The sequence below is a fragment of the Protopterus annectens genome, chromosome 8.part0 (genome assembly GCF_019279795.1).
Source record: "Protopterus annectens isolate FY-2018-M chromosome 8.part0, PAN1.0, whole genome shotgun sequence".
In the NCBI taxonomy this organism is placed as follows: domain Eukaryota; kingdom Metazoa; phylum Chordata; order Ceratodontiformes; family Protopteridae; genus Protopterus; species Protopterus annectens.
In genome coordinates this window covers 1,807,707,485-1,807,723,909 of record NC_056741.1, presented here as the reverse complement: position 1 = coordinate 1,807,723,909, position 16,425 = coordinate 1,807,707,485, and the positions used below count along the sequence as shown (strand labels likewise).

The 16,425-nt window shown below is 39.7% G+C and overlaps 1 protein-coding gene across 1 annotated transcript in view; it reads right to left on the bottom strand.

Moving 5' to 3' along the window:
• HYDIN (HYDIN axonemal central pair apparatus protein) overlaps positions 1–16,425 on the bottom strand; it is a 6,673,197-nt gene that overhangs the window by 2,870,177 nt on the left and 3,786,595 nt on the right. Inside the window, exon 44 of the mRNA XM_044079523.1 lies at positions 4,804–4,972. Coding sequence (XP_043935458.1) covers positions 4,804–4,972 — 169 coding nt within the window. The remainder of the gene's footprint in view (positions 1–4,803; positions 4,973–16,425) is intronic.

Sequence of the window (16,425 nt, the reverse complement as noted above, 5' to 3'; positions counted from 1 at the left end):
CACTCATGAGGCAGGATAATGTATCCGCTCAATTTGTCTGCAATCACAATGGAGCTCCCAGGAATGTGTACTGCTATCAGAAAGTGGTTGGAGGTGATTGCCATTGCCATACTCTCTGGGCTTCCCAGCATAACAGATAGAATGTGGTTTCTTCCTGTTTGTTGATATATCAGACGATGGACATGTTGTCTGATTGGATAGCAATTGTCCCAGACAGAAGGGTGAATTGGAATGTTTGCAACACTAAAAGCACTGCCCTTAGTTCTAGGACATTGATATGCAAATTGGCCTCTAAGGGGGACCAACTGACTTGAACTTTCTTTCCCTGAAAATGCCCCACCACCCCACCCCATCATTGATACATTCATGGTCACTATGGCCTTGGGCTAAGGAGGTGAAAAGGGGCGACTCTATAACTCTTTTTCTGCCTTCATCCATCAGTTCAGATCCTGCTTGCATCAATTTGTTATGCGGATTGGATAAGACATCGGGTGTGTTAACAGAGACCACTGTGACGCTAGGAGCCACTAAAGTAGCCTCATGTGACATCTCGCCAGGCAAACTAGGGTGATTGTCACTGCCATTGATCCTAGTAGTTGTAAGACTAAGCGAGCTAGCACTATGTCTTGAGAGAGTAATACTCTGAGCTGTGACATTAATCTCTGAAGTCTGTGAAGAGGTACAGCAACCACACAGGATATTGTGTTGAATGTTGCTCCAATGAATTTTATGCTTTGAGTAGGTGCCAGTTTTGACTTTTCTTTGTTTATTGAGATGTCTAAGAAGTCTTCCCAGTCTAGAATGTAGTATAAGGCGTGAAGCAGTAGATGCCTGGTGGGGGCAGCAAGGAGCCAATCATCTAAATATGGATACACCCAGAATCCTTGTAGCCTCAGATAAGCTGCTACCACTGTCATGCATTTGGTGAACACCCTGGGGCGGTGATGAGGCCAAAAGGCTGTCAGCGAAACTGGTAATGATTGGCTCCCAGACAGAAGCAGATGTATCTTCTGGAGTGCTTGTCCAGTTTTATGTGGTAATACGCATCCTGAATATCTATCGAGCATATACAATCATCTTTCTCCAGGAACGGAAGGATAGACTGAACTGTGACCATTCGGAATTTTGTCGGACAAACTTGTTCAAGATACTGAGGTCTAGAACTGGCCTCCAGTCCATCTTCTTTGGCACTAAATAGAATCTGGAGTAAAATCGGGATCCTATTTGGTCTGGTGAGACTGTTTGGATGACTCTTTTTTGAAGCAGCTTTTAAATTTCTTGAGCTGTTGCATCCCTCTGACTGGGTGGAACACCAGGGATTCACCTTTGTGGCCTTGGATAAAGATCGAAGGGGATATGGTAACCTCTGGTAATTACCTTCTGCACCCAAGATTCTTATGTTATTGAGAGCCGGGCTAAGTGGTGCAGAGGGAATCTTCCACCGACTGCCTCCACAGGTAAGCAATCGCACTGCTCCTCAGGAGTGTTGATAGGGTTGCCCAGAGAAACAATCTCTGCAGCCAGAGTTATGTTGACCCCCTCTGCCACAGGAGGGGCATCTTCCTGATGAGTTCCCCACTCTGCCCTGGGGAGAAAACTCACCACATGTGTCCTGAAAGGGCCCTTGGGACTTCGTAAACCACATTTTCCCACTCCTCTGATTCCTGGAATAGGTTCACTGAAGAGTGGAAAAATGTATATCCACAGCAGAAATTGTCTTTCCGTCCTTTTCACACCTGGCTAATGTGTCTTTAACTTTTGGGACAAACAATGAGGAGGCATCAACGGGAGCGTTGATGAAGAATGACTTAAAGGGGTCACTCAACGGCATCAAGGCATGACGTCTCATGGCAATGTCTGCACCCGCTGCTCTGGCCGCCCCTTCTGTTGTATGTGCAATCAACTGCGTGGAGAAGTTAGAGACAGATTCTAGGGTCGCAAGCTGAATGGCAACCTTGTCATATACCTCATCAGACACTGCCCCTGCTAGGGTTCCTGAGAGTTTAGTGATCAGGTCCCTTTGACGATGGGAAAAATGTGCCAAATAATTCAATGACCGTATGGCAAAGGTCGTTGAAGCATAAACCTGCTTCCATAATCTGTCCAACGTCTAAGACTCTTGGTTTGGAGGATGGACAGTAGAACTCTCCTCTGTGGGTGCCTTCTTTGTGCCGGCGCCACCACCATAGCATCTACCGCTAAACCCTTAGGCCAGTGGAGTTGATCATCTGGGGGGGGTATTTTGTCAGGTCTCCGGGAGGATTGGCTCCATAGTATCAGGGGCCTACAAAGCATGCTGCACAATGATCTTGACTAACTCATCTGCAAGCCAGGTCACCCAGGAAGTGGAAGGTTGGGCACGGGAAGCATGCAAGAAGACAGACTCCTCAGAAGAAGGGTTGTGGTCACCCCTCTGCTTTAAGATTTCTAGGATGTCTCCAACTGAGACATCTTCATGGGTGACCATAGGACCCTTTCCATTCATCATAGTCAGTATCCTCTGTGAGAGATTCTAATGGGGAATCCACGTGCTTCCTCTTGCACATTCTCTTACGGGATGGCTCTTCATGGGGCAAGTCTGAAAAGGACTCCAAAGAGAGGGTACCCTGCAGTAGGGTGTCTTGCTGCTCCTGTGCCCACTGCCTCAATGTAATAGACTGTGATAGCTGTGAATCAGAGGACACATAGGTATGACATTCCGATGTCGATAGTGCCAACTGTGAGCCTGCTGAGGCGAGAGCTCTGTCTATAATTTGAAAGGCAGGCATGTCTGAAGAGGGCTGGGAGCCCGGAACTGGGGTCACACACCGCTCTGACGAGCCCACCCCCACAGAAGGAGCAACAAGAGACCTCAGAACTGTCAAAGCAACTGGAACTGTAGATGGCGCTGTGGAAAAATCGGTGCCATACTAGGGATTCTATAGCTGACAGCCAAGTCATGGTCTTGTGGGTGGGTCGGCTCCAACTGAGCTAAGGTCTACAAAGTGGGTTCCAGCACCAAGGTGAGATCCACCATCAATAAAGAAGAAGCTGGCACCAGGAGAGGTGTCATCATTGAGGGCTCCAAATCCTGTGAGGAGGTCAAAGGAGAAAGATAAGTTGGAGTCTGTGGAGAAAAAAACCTCGGCTCTCGGTGGGAGGGAGGTCATAGATGGGGTTGCAATACCGCTAGTCACCAAGAGCCTAAAAAGGCTCCTGGTAGAGCAAACAGACATACTAGAGGGAGATTCTGGATGATCAATAAAGGGACTAAGCTGCTGACCAACAAACGGGTCAATGGATGGGAATATCAGGTCCTGGGTAGGTGTTCAACCGTCTGCACCATAGCAAAAATTTGTGTTTGGGTAGATGACCAGTTTTGTATGGGAAACTATTATTAGTGCTGAGAGGGTCTGAGGTACTGTGGAAGGGGTCAGTACTGTGGCAACTTTAGTCAATTCTGTGGAAATAGATGGCACCGTGGAAGGGGTCATAGACTCCGGTTCTGAGCCAGCTGTCGGTGCCGATTTCAATTGTTTAGGTTTTGGTTCTGTGGAAACCTGGCCTTTGGACAATTTTGGTTCATGAGACTGAGGAGACACCGGAACCAAGCTGGATTTGTAAGTGCGGCACTCCTAAAAAGTACACGCAGAAAAGATGCCCATCGGAGTTGGGCATCTTCCTACCACATTTGTCACATTGTTTAAATCCTGTTGTATCTTTCTTTTTAGCCATTATCAAATAAATCACCAAATGGAAGAGCCTCTCCCGCGATCACACACAATGCACACACACATACAATAATGGGAAAAAAACAGAGAAAGTGAAAGATTTTTTTTTTTTCCTGAAGCATATCAACAGTGGTAGCACAAGAAATACTGCAAAGGATAACGAGAAGAAAGAAGAAAAGGGGAAGGAATACCAACAATGATATTTGAGATTTACCAAAGATAGGATGGAAGGGAGGGACCTATACCAACTATGGTAAGGATGAACATACCAAAAACGTAAAAAAGATAGATAAAGCAACACTCACACATTAATTCAGTAATATGTATTAAAGCGACTAATATATATATCAAGAGGGGAGCTAAAAGGGAGAAAAAATTATCGAGAAATGTAAGAAATATAAAACACTTAGCTTGAAAGCATGGCCTGATGCATCTTGAAACTCTATGTGGCAAATGAGATCTGAAGGGAAGGGAAAACAGGCACTATGGGTAACCTTAGCTTGAGCGTTTTCTGGCTGGGGTGAGCTTGTTACAACAGCCGAGTCAGTTCCAAGGATGGAACCGAAATCCAATCTTCATGAATGAATGAATGAAGATTAAAAACATTAGATAGTGTATTTACATCATTCTTACAAAAAGTTAGAATTGTACCACCAACATACGAAAGAAAATACCTTTGTGTTAGGTACGTGCAGAACAGCAGTCTAATGCCATTGATGCAATTAAAGTGCACAATTAAGTTTGAAGAGAATGTCATGTCAATTCAAAGTGGTATAAGAAATATTAGTCTGAATAGGAATAATATTAGTGTTAATGTGTAGAAAAATATAATAGAGAGAAAGAGTTAAAATAATTATAAGCTATGATTCAGTAAAAAAAAAAAAATGAAAGGATATTGTGCAGAGGGAGTATAGGTGAAATGGAGAGTAAGAGGAGGGCTTGATGGAGCATGTTTGGTGAAACTCCATAACCTGGTGAGGAACAAGAGCATAACCAAGAGTGGTTCTGATGATTTCCTATAACAACTACAGCAGAATAAATCATCATTAACGCTGCTATTCTATCAAACACAGTTGATTTATTGCCTCTGTACCTGCTTTCCTGCCATATGTGTTGCTTTCTTTCCTGCAGGTTCTTCTTTCCCAGAATCCCTCTTGCCCTTTTTAGACTTCTTCCTCATCTCCTCCTCTTCCCGTTGCCGCTCCAACTCCTCTTGAAGTTTCTTGTATTCTAGCTCTTTAGCAAGTTTCTCTTCCTGTTCCCTGTAAAAAGATAACATTTTTTAATGTTTCAACAAAACCTAAAAATGATGGAGGAATGTGTGACACCCCACCACTGGCCCAGTAATCAAGGAGCCTCAATCCTCACCAATGGCAACACTGGGGGACGTACACACTGGGAGGATGACAATTACACACACAGTAAAGTACGATTTCCCTTAAGAGCACACAGAGACCACAGTTAGTCTGGGGCTGGTTTCTCCCTCTTTCTCCAGATCTCCACTAAGACTCCCCACTGGCATAGCTCTAGAGTTGAGATCTCAGCTAAGTGGCCAGCCAAGACCTCCAGCACCCTCTCTGTCCAACCAGTGCTTCGTGTCCCTGCCCAGGGAAAACACAGACAGACAGACACACACACACACACACACACACACACACACACACAAACACACACACACACACACATACATATACACCTAGGAAAGTCTAGCACAGGTTTCCTAGCTATGTCCCCTTTTGCCCAGACTATACGGTAGTTTTGACTGCCACCAGCCACTTCTTATCAGCTACTGTACGGCCCTTAACAAAGGGTGTCCAATCTTACCGTGCAATGATACTATTAATCCAAATGGTAGTTTGACCAAGAGCAAGGCTATTAGAAGTGGCCTGCACAGTGTCACCAAACAGATATGCAAGTATGCTAAGAGCTTAAATATGTCTCACAGATATCATCCACAACGATAGATTTAAATATATTTGATAATTAATAATAAAATTTCAAGAAAATACTTGGTAAATAAACACAGTTACATCAGAGTTCAAAATCACAGGAACTATTTAAAACAACATTGCAGGACAGTCTCAAATAAATAAAGAAAACATCTAAGCTAAACTTCACTATATTGCTGTCTGTATCTAAGAGAAATTACTCTACCCTAGTTAAATTGCTTACAGAGCCAGACAAAACAGATGTGGTGAGTAGATCTCCCAGCTGATGCTGTCAGGTCAAAGACAAAATACAAAATGCACAGTCTCTCTCAGAGAGTTATTAAATTAATAGCTCAAATATTGCTGCTGGGATACTTGCAGCATGACATCACTTCTTGTCATCTGACTATCCCAGGTGAAAACCATTGATTTTAGCATCTACCTGTGAAAACACATAGATTTTAGATCTTTCGGCAAATGGTGGAAGTCGTAAAATAATTTACATTCCTCCAAATTTAAAGACAATACAAAAAACCTTCTAGTTCTAGATATTATGTCTCCTGTTGCACTGAAACTGAAATATAACACCTCTTTTATTACATGGTTATAAAATAATTTAATTTCAACTATTTTTTCTGAAGTTTTGCAAATTAACCTTCTATGTGCCAGTTCCCACTGTGAAAACATATACAGTTACACAGTTACAACAGTTTATATACATTTCTGCTCTTTTCCAGTATGGTACACTCTGGATACATCTTTAAACTGAGTACTCTACAACACATCTCTTCAGCCCACATCTGTACAAACCATCTTATATGACATAGAGTTCTAATGCATCTATAACATGAATCAAATTATGAGGTAAAAATCTGGACATTCTGAAAAAATGTGGAGAGTTGACAGTTATAAGTAGCTGTAGTACATTAAAACTAAGCATCTTACATTTCTTACAGTACTGGAAAATATGCAGATACCAGTATCCCATGGTAATTTATCTCAATGACCTGCAACCGGAAATAAAACTTTACTGATATGCAGTGACTAATGTAGCTCAGGTACAGTTATGAACCAAAATTCCAGAAATTCTGTCAGAACCTGCTCTATCTAGACATTAAGACTGTTTTACGATTATTTAAAATCAAAAATTCAGATTTGGCAGAAAGGAAATAAATTATGACTACAATACAAAAAGGTCAAATCATAAAAAAGTGGCACCATTGTTAAAGATCTAGGAACAGCAGTAATCAAAAATGTAAACTTTGATCAGTGTGCTTCTACCAAAGTCACATACTTATATGCAACAGCCAATGTAATTCTTTCTGAAGGACACGTCTAGTAACTGCAGGGAGATTAGAGTACCGCCTTATACTTCACTGATCTAACCTCATTATTAATTATAACATTGCACTGTGGATTTCCTGAAAATATGTGCATCTTATTTACATGAGAAACTTCCCACATATTGGGAGGCCGAAGCTAAAATCAACAATGCCTACCAAGGCTATAAAACATGCAAATAAATGTTTTTGGAGGGGTGGGACCACTCCCCCATACTCTCAAATCCATATATATATATATATATATATATATATATTACATAATGCCTGATGATTTTTCTAAATTAAGCAAAAGTAGCTTTACTATGTTCATTGACGCTATGACGACTGAATTCTACTTCTAAAGGAAATGAGTCACTTGAACCAGAATTTGAAAGTCATAACCATGTAGGAGCCTCTCCTGCTACAGCTCTATCTCTATAACCATTTGTTATTGCTACACCTCAGACAAAGGGCAGTTCACCTTGCTGTGACCTCCTTCAAGCAGGCAGCATTTTCCAGTCATGAATGCTACTGGTCAAGCAATCTAATGTGAAACTGTATAGACCCAAAACAATTAGCTAAGCAATCTGTTCTTCCTATTACAGCATACAATGCAACTGTTCCAATGAATTATCACCTTACAGTAGTCTAGACACTAGATGGAAGAATCATCACTCTGACATCGTTAAACAGTACAAATTACAGATGACTGCCTGCTAGTCACCTGGACTCAATTAATTGTTAAAGGAACCCAGCAGGATAGACTGCAGGATAAGCAAAACGTACCTCAGACTGAAACTTAAAAAAGCATTCCAAATAATTTAACTGCCTCAAGTACATCGGCAATCTTTTGCTATCTGGCAACACATGTACTTACCCTCTACGAACAGAATTCCCATAAAGTCTTAAAATCCTCACCATCAATCAAATAAGAATGGAATTAACTACAACTAATCACATATGAATTGCTTTTTAGACCTCAAGATTGCCTTAAACTTCTTCAACAATGAACTGTATGGTGCCTTAAATTTGCACCAACTCAGCAAATCTGTAAGTGAGCAACCAGGATATCCTGGACTACTAAATCCTGTAGAACTTTTAAGAAAAGACTATTTAAAAAATGTTAGTCATAAATATGCCAGGCAAAGTAGTTCTATTATGCCACACATTAATAGCAACCTGGTGAAATTCAAAAAAATAATGAGAAAGACCTACTGAGCAAAAGGAAAAAAAGACTATTCACATTGGCCGTGAGTTCCCCTCCAGAAAGTTAACAAATTCAAGGAATATTCATCATAGTCACAGACCTGTTGTTCAGAAATTAGTCCACAAACCATTCTTCTTTATCAGCTCTGACCACTACCTCAGGACCGCCATTCAAGTTTTACGTCAACATACAATACAATGAGATCCCTGCTTAGAAAAGTAAAGAGCGTCCACAGATAATGTGCCACAGTGTACATAAAACACTATCAAACTCCCTGCTCTGCCAGTAACAACATTTAGGAAAAATGAGAAATTAAATTGTTCCTGACCTATGAAATCTGACTAATCATTTACATAATACGTTGCTGTTAGTAGTGAAAGATGAGTGGGTGCTAGCAGGGAACATCTGTTTGTGGCATAGTATGTCAGTCAGTCATCTGTTTATGTGATTCTTTCTCCTCCAGGCCCATCTTATATTTTCTCCTCCTCTTACACAAGTACCCTTCCCAGTAATTCCCTTGGACTTCACAAGTAATTTACAGTGAGATATTAATGAATCTAAGTGGACAACATAGCAAGGACTCAATACATTAACAACAACCTGGCAAAATTCTAGAAAACAGTAACTGTTGTTTTTCTTACTATTATTAACAATTAATTATCCAAATAGCTAATTAGGCAGGACCCTACTGCCTTCCAAAGAGTCCATCACACTTTGCTGTCCCATGGATCTCCCAACATGGCTTTTCTTACAAGCTGAATAACAATTATTGCAGCCTGTAGCCATTTTTACAGATGACAAAGGAGAATACTTGCATGTTGAACAATATCCATAGAGCATGCTTCATGTTTCCCCTAACAGCCACTGTGAATCTACTCCCCATTACTATGAGCTAATATCCATGTTTTTTTTACTCTGGGGAAACACTAAGTTATATAGCCTTAGCATTCTGCCAAGACTTGCAGAGTACTGAGTGCTAAGCTGTATACTGTAATGGCAGTGTTCATCTGCAATTGGTGACAATTACCAATTTAAAAAGAAGGTTGCATCAACATCTAACTATTCAGGAGCAGTTTTGTACACTTACAGTTTGTAGACTCAGATTTCCACACTGCTCCTGAGTACTCAATTGTCTTTTGCACATGAGCACACCACCACTCCTTAATGGTGCCCTGCTTTGTTTCTCTCCCTCCCCAATCCCCAGCTACCCTGAAGGATTCAAAAGTAATAGCTGACATGCTCTGCTTCTTGTTTCACATTTCTAGACTCACTTGCTCAAAATGTAACATCTTCAGTTAGACCCATAATAACATCTTACTTACTTTGACTGAATAAATTAAGTAGAATAACATAAAAAATACTACAGTAATGCCATTTACCATTTTCTTCTTACTGGATCTATCGTATCGTGCATGTACCCCTCTCACAAAGGTCACTGCATTACATATGTCTGTATCAATATGGTGGCTAAACCTAGGTCAATAGATATACACATATAGTGCTATATTTCACAAGATGTACTTATGCATCCTCCTTCTAAGGCTATGTTTACCTCTTCAAACCAAATTCTTTAATACTTGTTTAATCACTTCTACAAACTGGGGATATTCAATTCAACTAAGGCCTATGAAATTTGATGTTTATGAATATCAGCATTTGCAGCATTAACAACAAATGGTTCTACCTTAAAAAATGGATACATCAACCACCACTCAGAGATAGCCATTACAGAATGACAGTTAAAAGAGGGTTCATGGATACCATCCTACACCTCAAAATTAAGCAATTCTTCATTATAATCACCCAGGTGGACAAATGTCCAGACATATTTACCTTAGTCACAAATGAGAGATGCATTAACTCTACTCTCAATGAAAAAAACAAGTTCAGAACCATCTCTGACCCAAAATGGGCCCACCTACAATTAACAATATTTAAGCAAACCAAAATTGTCAGAGCTATATTATATATTATACCTCCTTCATCAATACAATTATGTGAATTTACGTTTGCTAAGGTACTCAGAGTCATCATGCATAACAAGTTGAATCATACTGGGCAATGGACATCTGGATTACGCTTGTTCATTGAAAACTAGGCTCAACAGACTCATTCTCTACAACAATCTGAACCAGCTAATAAACTGTGGGATTAGGCTACATCAGGCTACAAGCAGACTCTCACCAATAGATATTATCCTAACCAACTTTCCAGAAAAATGTCAGTCAGTACAAATACTTAAAAATACATTCAGTAATCATAACCCAAGTCTTTCCACTTGGACCATAAAAATAACCAGCCATGTAACTACATACCTTCCAGATCAATAAATGAACACTCAGAAAATACATGAACAGCGGTATTAAGCATGACAGTTCGGACCCCTCTGTTTGCAACTAGCTACTCTTAAACAAGTCACCTTCGATAACCACATCACCACAATAGTCAGGAAATCCTTCCATGTGGCACACCTCATCACTAAGGGCTTTTCATCCAGAAAAAAGGTGGTCATTGTTCCACTGTACTCATCCCTCATTAGACCCATTATAGAGTACAATGCCCTATTTGGTATGTACCTCACAAGACATCTGCAACAGCTGGAAAGGCTGCAGAAATACCTCACAAAAAGAATCACAGGCCTAAAGCAAATGCCCTATACTGACCGTCTAAAAAAACTCCAGCTATACTCTGTGGCATATCGTCTACTCAGAGGCGATCTCTGCTTAACATACAAGGCCATGTCAAACCCTGAGCTGTTGGACATGCTCCACTTTAAGAAATCCCAATCCCTCAGAGTCACATGCTCCAGTGATCTAAACTTTGTCATCACAATGAACAAAACATGCTGGAGGGATAGGTTCCTGTCCCAGAGACTCCCCATACTCTGGAATAGACTGCCCATACATGTCAAGCAGAGTGCCTCCTTGGCCATCTTCAAAAGGAACCTTGATGATTGGGTGAGAGATAGGAAATTCACCCTGGGGATCACGTCAGTCACCCTGCTAGACAGGGGTTCACTGAAGTAAATATTGTGGGAAGAAATATCCAGGGAATTGTTATGACTAGGTTTGTCCCTAGGAAAGAATTTGCTTGGCTGCTTTCGCTACTTTGCCATTTTCGGCACTGTAGTGCAATCTCGGAGTTGGTATATTTACGTAGGGGGTGTGGGGGCACAGCACATTATGTAATGTTTTACAGTTTTTTTTTTTTTTTTTTTTCAGAACAGCGATTTTTTTCCCTTGGAATATGGGGTCATTTATGTGTCGTTCGCTGTTCTGAGTGTGTGATATCATAATATAGACCCATTCTGGCCAGTACCCAAGAATGGCACCCCCCCTCAACCCAAAATTGAAGACCAAAAAAAAAAGTCTTCTGAAAGTGGAGGAAAAAAATCTCCCATCTACAACTGTAGCAAGTACCTTGCTAGAGTTACTAACACACTGAGCTAGTAAATAGAAACAAAAATGCAGTACTGGCATTTGTTTAAAAAGATGCAATATTACTTGCAACTTCTTTAATGAATGCCCATATTGCACTTGTTTTCCTATCAGAAACTACAGATCATGCCCCCTAACAGTTTGTACTCAGGGCAGACACTGTTTTTTTTTTTTCTGCCCTAGTTATGACTATAACAGCTATCTTCTTCTTCTACTGAGACAACCAATTTTTCATTCAGGTCTTATTCTGAAACCTATGTTCACATACCTTCATCTTATAATAGTTACAAAAAATACAATATCAAAAGCCTTTCTGAAGTTGAGATAAGTCACACCTACAAGGCTTTCATCATCTATTTCAGTGATAAAATGATTTCCTGAAATGGGCCAAGCTTTACTGGTCAAACCTTTGCAGTCTTATTTTATAATGTTGACCAAAAGCAAATGAATTATCAATAAAGAACTCTACCATGCCTCCCCGCAGAATCTTCAGCATAACCTTCCCTGGATAAAACTTGTCAAAGCAGACTTGTAATTACGTAGATTCTTCTTAAATTTACTTTAGCATAGCATGGAGAGGAGGTTTATTTTTCCTTCTTAAATTTTCCACTGTGTAATGGATGCATCATCAGCAACCCCCCAGTAACGCAGTATTTAGTTCTTGTATGCTGTAATACTTAATTCCTGCTTGTTAAGCCTGCTTGTTAAGTGTGTATAATATAATAACGAGACCTCACATGTTGAGTGTGGGTTCTCGAATACTCAGTCACTACATTCTGGCGGAATATGGATCCCATAACAGTTTGGCCCGTGTACACAGAATGTGGATTAGTAATATCCAATCTCTGCATATGAGAATGGATTCAGTAACATCTGATCTCTGCATGCTGACAATGGATACTGTAATATTTAGCCCTTCTATGTTGAATGTGGATACTGAAATCCTTACTTCTCCCATGTTCATTGTGAATCCTGCAATACCCAGTCCCTTGCATACTTAGAGTGGATCCTGCAATACAAAGTCTCCACATGTTGAATATGAATTATATAATATTCAGTCCCTGTGGGATGTGCATGGATCTTGTAATACTCATTTTCCACAGTGATTGTGGATCTTACAACAGTCAGTCCCCATACATTGAGTGTGGTCTTCTAATACTCAGTCCCCACATAATGTGTGCAGATCCTGTAATAGCCGACTCCTGTAAGCTGATACAATAATATACAGTTTCTACATGCTGAGCACACATTCTGTAATATTCTAATATTAAATCACTCTATATATTCAGTAAGGATCCAGTAATACTACATGTGAATTCTATAATTTATCACTAGCTCGTTACATTTCTAATTCCTTTCTTTCCTTCTCATTCCTACTGACATCATATCTACAAGTGGCTTTTGCCTTATAAATGAACAGTTACATGTAAATACTTTCAAACAAACTTACTACTTCCTTAAAGCTATGTTATATTGAATGTATTTATTATATTTATCTATAATGTGCTACTACTTATTACTCTTTTCAGGTACTATATTACACTACTGTATTTCTTATTTCTTGCTGTAAGTCCTTGCTGAAGCTAAAATGAGTTTTTTTTTTTGGATCAGCACACTTCCTAAGTCATAAATAAAATAATATTTGGATCCTGCAGTATTCAGTCCCTGCTTGCTGACTGTAAATACTGTAATACTCAGTCCATACATGCTGAGTGCGGATCCTGTACTACACAGTCTGTGCATGCAAAATGTGGATCCTACAATAATCAGCCCCTACATACTATTTGTGACTCCTGTAAATACCCAGTCCCTTCATGTTAACCATGGATTCTATAATACTTAGCACCTATATAGCAAGTGTGGATCCTATAATAGGGTCTATATTAGATATTCGAACGTTTAAAAGTTTGAATCACTAAAGAACGAACTTTAGTGCTCGAACATTTAAATGTTCGAATATATATAAAAATTTTAAAAAATTAAAAAAAGAAAAACTAAAGGGTGTAAGCAGGGGGGGGGCAAGCCCCCCTGCACCCCCCACCCCCCACTACTTAAATATACCAATTCCAGGACTGCGCTACAGTGTAAGAAATAGGAAATCTCGGAGTTGGTATATTTAAGTAGCAGGGGGTGTTGGGGGCAACCCTCCCCCACATGGGGGTGCAGGGGGCTAGCCCCCCTTCTTAAACCCACTACTTTTTCTATTTTTTTAAATACTTTTTTATAGATATTCGAACTTTTAAAAGTTCGATCACTAAAGTTTGTTCTTTATCTAATATATATCGAATATCTAATATAGACCCCTATAATACTTAGCCCCTATATGTGGAGTGTGGATCATGTAGTATCCAGTCCACCTCCCCCCACCCCCAGCCCAGGCTAAGTGTGGATCCTATAATAGTTAGTTCATCCAAGATGGATGTGGATATTGATGTCCTTAGTCCAAACAAACTTAATGTGGATCCCATAATACTCAGTCCACACACACTCTGTGTAAATTTTACGGAATATTCAGTCATGGCATGCAGAGTGTGGATCTTGTATTATTCAGTCCCCTATAAGCTGAGTGTGGATTCTGTAATACTTAGTCCCTGCATGCTGAATGTGGATCTCTTAATAATCAGTCCCTCCTAGTTGAGTGTGAATATTGTAATACTCAGGGACTTCCAAGATGGCTACACATTAATCAACAGGTTGAATTCAGCTCTCCCAATATGAAAACGGAAACTGAGAAAAAAAGGCCAATTAATCTGTCAGTGTGGATAACATGCATCCCCTGGTTATTAAATACATTGTGTGGATACCAGCAAAGAAAAAAATTTTGGAACTTGAAAAAAAAATTAACCAGAAAATGAGAAGAGAAAACTCTTGCTGTTCAGCAAAAAGCAGTTCAAGTTTCAGGTTTGGTACAGGGATGGCTTCCAGTTATTTACAGAAAAAAGGAAATTAATTGTACTCAGAGGTATTTAAAATAAATGAAACACTGAAGAAATACATCAACACAAATAACAAAAGGCTGGAAAAATAGAAGAAACTTTAACTAGCTCTGCTGATTAACTGATATAACTGCAAAAAAAAAAATCAGAGTTAAAAAACTTCTTCAAGAAGTGACGTTAAAAAAAGCAGAATTAGAAGACAACACACAGAGAAGACCTGAGATTTTTTTTGCTGTACCAGAGAAACTGGAAGGAACAGACTGTGTTAACTTTATGAAAGTGCAAATAAACAACTAGATTGGTATTTTACAGTAAGATTTATTAATTGAAAGGGCACATGGTGTGCATGGTTCAAACTTGGCAATGTGAAAGCACCAAAGATCTATATTAGTAAAGAAGCAATCACACCAACAGAAACAGATGATACTGACAAAACTGTGGACGAAAGGAAAATTATTAAAAACTGGAGACAACAGGGAGTTTCTGGAAAATGATTATTCACTGTACTCCACTGTACTTTAGTGCTCGAACATTTAAATGTTCGAATATATATAAAAATTTTAAAAAATTAAAAAAAGAAAAACTAAAGGGTGTAAGCAGGGGGGGGGCAAGCATTGAATGTTGAGATGCAGGTGTCAGATTCAAATAGCTGTATGCATTTGTCTTCAGAATATTTTTTTCCTGGACGATCAAATATGTTTTCGATGTAGAACAGGCTGAGGAGGTAATATAAAAAAGTTTATCCAAAAAAGAGTGAGCCACAGAGAGACTTTGAAAATGAAACCTTTTCCATTGTTCCTAAAACAGAAAAAGTATAGGAGCTTACTAGTAGAATAAGGGTGGGAAGTGTTTACCTTACAGATACAAGGTACAGGGTCTGATTTCACATGGGGTAACTGGCTAGGCTTAAAATGGCCAAGAGCAGTTAGCCTAGTACTAGTCTATGAACCTATGAACGAGTACTTTGGAGTTCAACGAGAGACTGGAGTGTGGAGATTATCAGGAAGAAGACCATCAACTTTGAAATTAATGAATAAATGGAAAAATAAACAACAATGAAACTCGAGTAAACAGCAACTGTTAAACAAAAGTCCAATGCAAAAGAAATAAAAAATGGATGCTGAAGCACAGCAGGGGAAGTAAAACCACACACTTTTAATGACAAATGAACAGGGTAAGCTCTTTCATGAATATAAATTGCTTCATTAGACCATGATCTAATGCTGAACTCCACACAGATATATACTGATGGAAAACAATCAGATTTCCACAATTAAAGTAGCTCACTTAATTAAATCATTCAAGGCAAATCATGAAGACCTCACAAGAATAGATCAATTAAAAACACAAATAATAAATACAAATGCATTCATCTGTTTAAAATAAATGTAGAACTATAAAAATACATTCAAATAATAATATGAAATCTAAATTTATGTGAAGCCCCTCTCATCCACATGCTTAGATAAAGCATTAAAATTCTTCTTCTTCTTCTTTCGGCTTTTCCCGGTAAGGGGTCGCCACAGCGGATCATCTGTCCGCTCATGATTGGCAGTGAAGTTTTACAGTGTCGAGTTGCCAGCCCGGCGCCCAACCTTCCACAGAAGGCACACACATGCACACACTCACACATAGGGCCAATTTAGAGTGTCCAATCCACCTACTGCATGCCTTTGGGATGTGGGAGGAAACCGGTGCACCTGGAGAAAACCCACGCGACCACAGGGAGGACATGCAGACTCCACACAGAAGGCACCCCAGCTGAGAATCGAACCGAAGAACCTCTTGCTGTGAGGCGGCAATGCTAACCGCTGCACCACCGTAGCCGCCCATTAAAATTATTATTATTATTATTATTATTATTATTATTATTATTATTATTATG